Source organism: Sceloporus undulatus, unplaced genomic scaffold (genome assembly GCF_019175285.1).
Source record: "Sceloporus undulatus isolate JIND9_A2432 ecotype Alabama unplaced genomic scaffold, SceUnd_v1.1 scaffold_11172, whole genome shotgun sequence".
Classification (NCBI taxonomy): Eukaryota; Metazoa; Chordata; class Lepidosauria; order Squamata; family Phrynosomatidae; genus Sceloporus; species Sceloporus undulatus.
In genome coordinates, this window is record NW_024814089.1 from 1 (window position 1) to 1,806 (window position 1,806).

At 38.6% G+C, this 1,806-nt stretch overlaps 1 protein-coding gene across 1 annotated transcript; it reads right to left on the minus strand.

Moving 5' to 3' along the window:
• Positions 1-261: 261 nt before the first annotated feature.
• Positions 262-1,492, minus strand: LOC121918431 (putative postmeiotic segregation increased 2-like protein 1; the record flags this gene model as incomplete). Its single annotated transcript, XM_042444486.1, has 3 exons — positions 262-493; positions 844-946; positions 1,369-1,492. Coding segments are annotated over 3 exons (429 nt in total), but the record flags the coding sequence as incomplete, so codon positions are not given.
• Positions 1,493-1,806: the final 314 nt, after the last annotated feature.

Genomic DNA, 1,806 nt, shown 5'->3' on the forward strand with positions numbered 1-1,806 from the left:
CTATCTATCTATCTATCTATCTATCTATCTATCTTATCACAGCAGATGCACAATTAATGGCTACCAATATATTGATAGCAAGAGAACGCAGCACTGAGGCAGAATCGGTCGCAATTTAACACCAGATACATGGACTCTTTTACCTCAGGATTTCTTAAACCTGATTAAAAGTTTGTTTCAGTTGTCCTTCGATCTAAAGAGAGCTTCCTCTTGTCTCAACAAAGGCCTTCAGAAGGCTTCCTTTGCAGTTTTAAAAACAGTAGTCTTGGCACTCTTGAAATCCAAGATCCGTCATTCAACTACTCTTACCTTTTTAATGATGCGCTGAAATTCTTTGTGCCGCACTGGCAACGCATGGAACAACTGCTGCACAATGACTGTTGTCCCTTGTTGCCGGGGATAAGGGACTCTCAGGGCAATTGTCCCTTTGTGATCAAACACCAGCCGCCTCCCAACCTTTGCTGCCTTGTGACAGGTGAAAATGGAAACGTCGCTGCAAGAAGAACAGGCACTTTTGTTCTTACTAAATATAGATTAACAGGCTAAGAAAAGAAATATATAGATATATAAAACAGCTGTATCTGTTTTAAAACAGTGATATCTGCTTTTCTCATCTTTTTAACTTGGCTTCTCATTCTGCTCCACAAGTTTTAATAAATCTCATAGTTATAAAGCATCTGAGGAAGATCCAAAATCGTCTGAGGAAATAGACTGAAGTCTATGGAAGCTCATGCTGCCAACTTCTTTCTTTCCATTAGTCTCAAAGGTGCTTCAAGATCTCTCTACATGAGGCTAAAACCGCTTTAGCTATTGCTTTGCCTTCATGGAGAAGAAGCATCTTACCTTAAAGCACACAAGGAACTCAGAGCTTCCCCTCGAAAGCCATATCTTTCAACATGCGTAAGATCAGAGAAATCCTGTATCTTGGATGTATGATGTTTAAGAGCTGGAGGGGGTTCAAATGGGCAAATTAAAAAGGTACAAACATATATATTCTTTATGATATTACACAGAAGGAACTAATCATTAGCAAACAATCAGCATCTCAAAGGTACTGCATTATATAATGTTAAACAAGGAATAGAAGAGTGTCTTTTCAGACTGTTGTTAGACTACAGCTGCCATCAATCTATACTATTGGCTTTGCTGCATTGAACTGATAGGAGTTGCATACTAGCAATATCTGGTCGATCCCTCATTCCTCGCTCCTATTTTTGGCCTTAGAGTCAATGGTTTTGGATCATTCAAAGCATCATGCGTTACTTATTCCAAAATTGGCTGATATATTCCTGCTGTGTCTAGTAGCTCTCCCATTAATTCTGCTAAAATGATCTGATTTGCAGATTGAAATCCTTAAACGGAGCTTACTTAAGCCGGCAAAGTTTTCTTCTTCTATGCCACATCTGTTATCAGAAACCTCAATGAGATCTGATCCATAATCTTTCAGCTTCACTTCTACAAAAGAGAAAGAACATTTGTTGTTAGTCAAAGCGTTTCATGAACCAAAAGTTACAAAGCACTTTTCAATGTTCAGCTGAGATGAAGGCTTTCTGCGTATATAGTTTCTTAGACAGACGTAGGACAGGGGTATAGTTATAAGGCCTCAAAAGGAGGGCATTGCCCCCAAAATAGGAACATGTCCCCCGATTAAAGTTTCCTTTAGCCTCCAAATATTTATCATCGCAGAGAGACATCGAAAATCATTCACTCCTAGATCTCTTACTTTCTGAGTAATCAAATACTCTTAGTAACTTAGTAACTCTGTCTAAAGAGCATTTCTAAATGTTCCACTAAAGGTTTAAATTG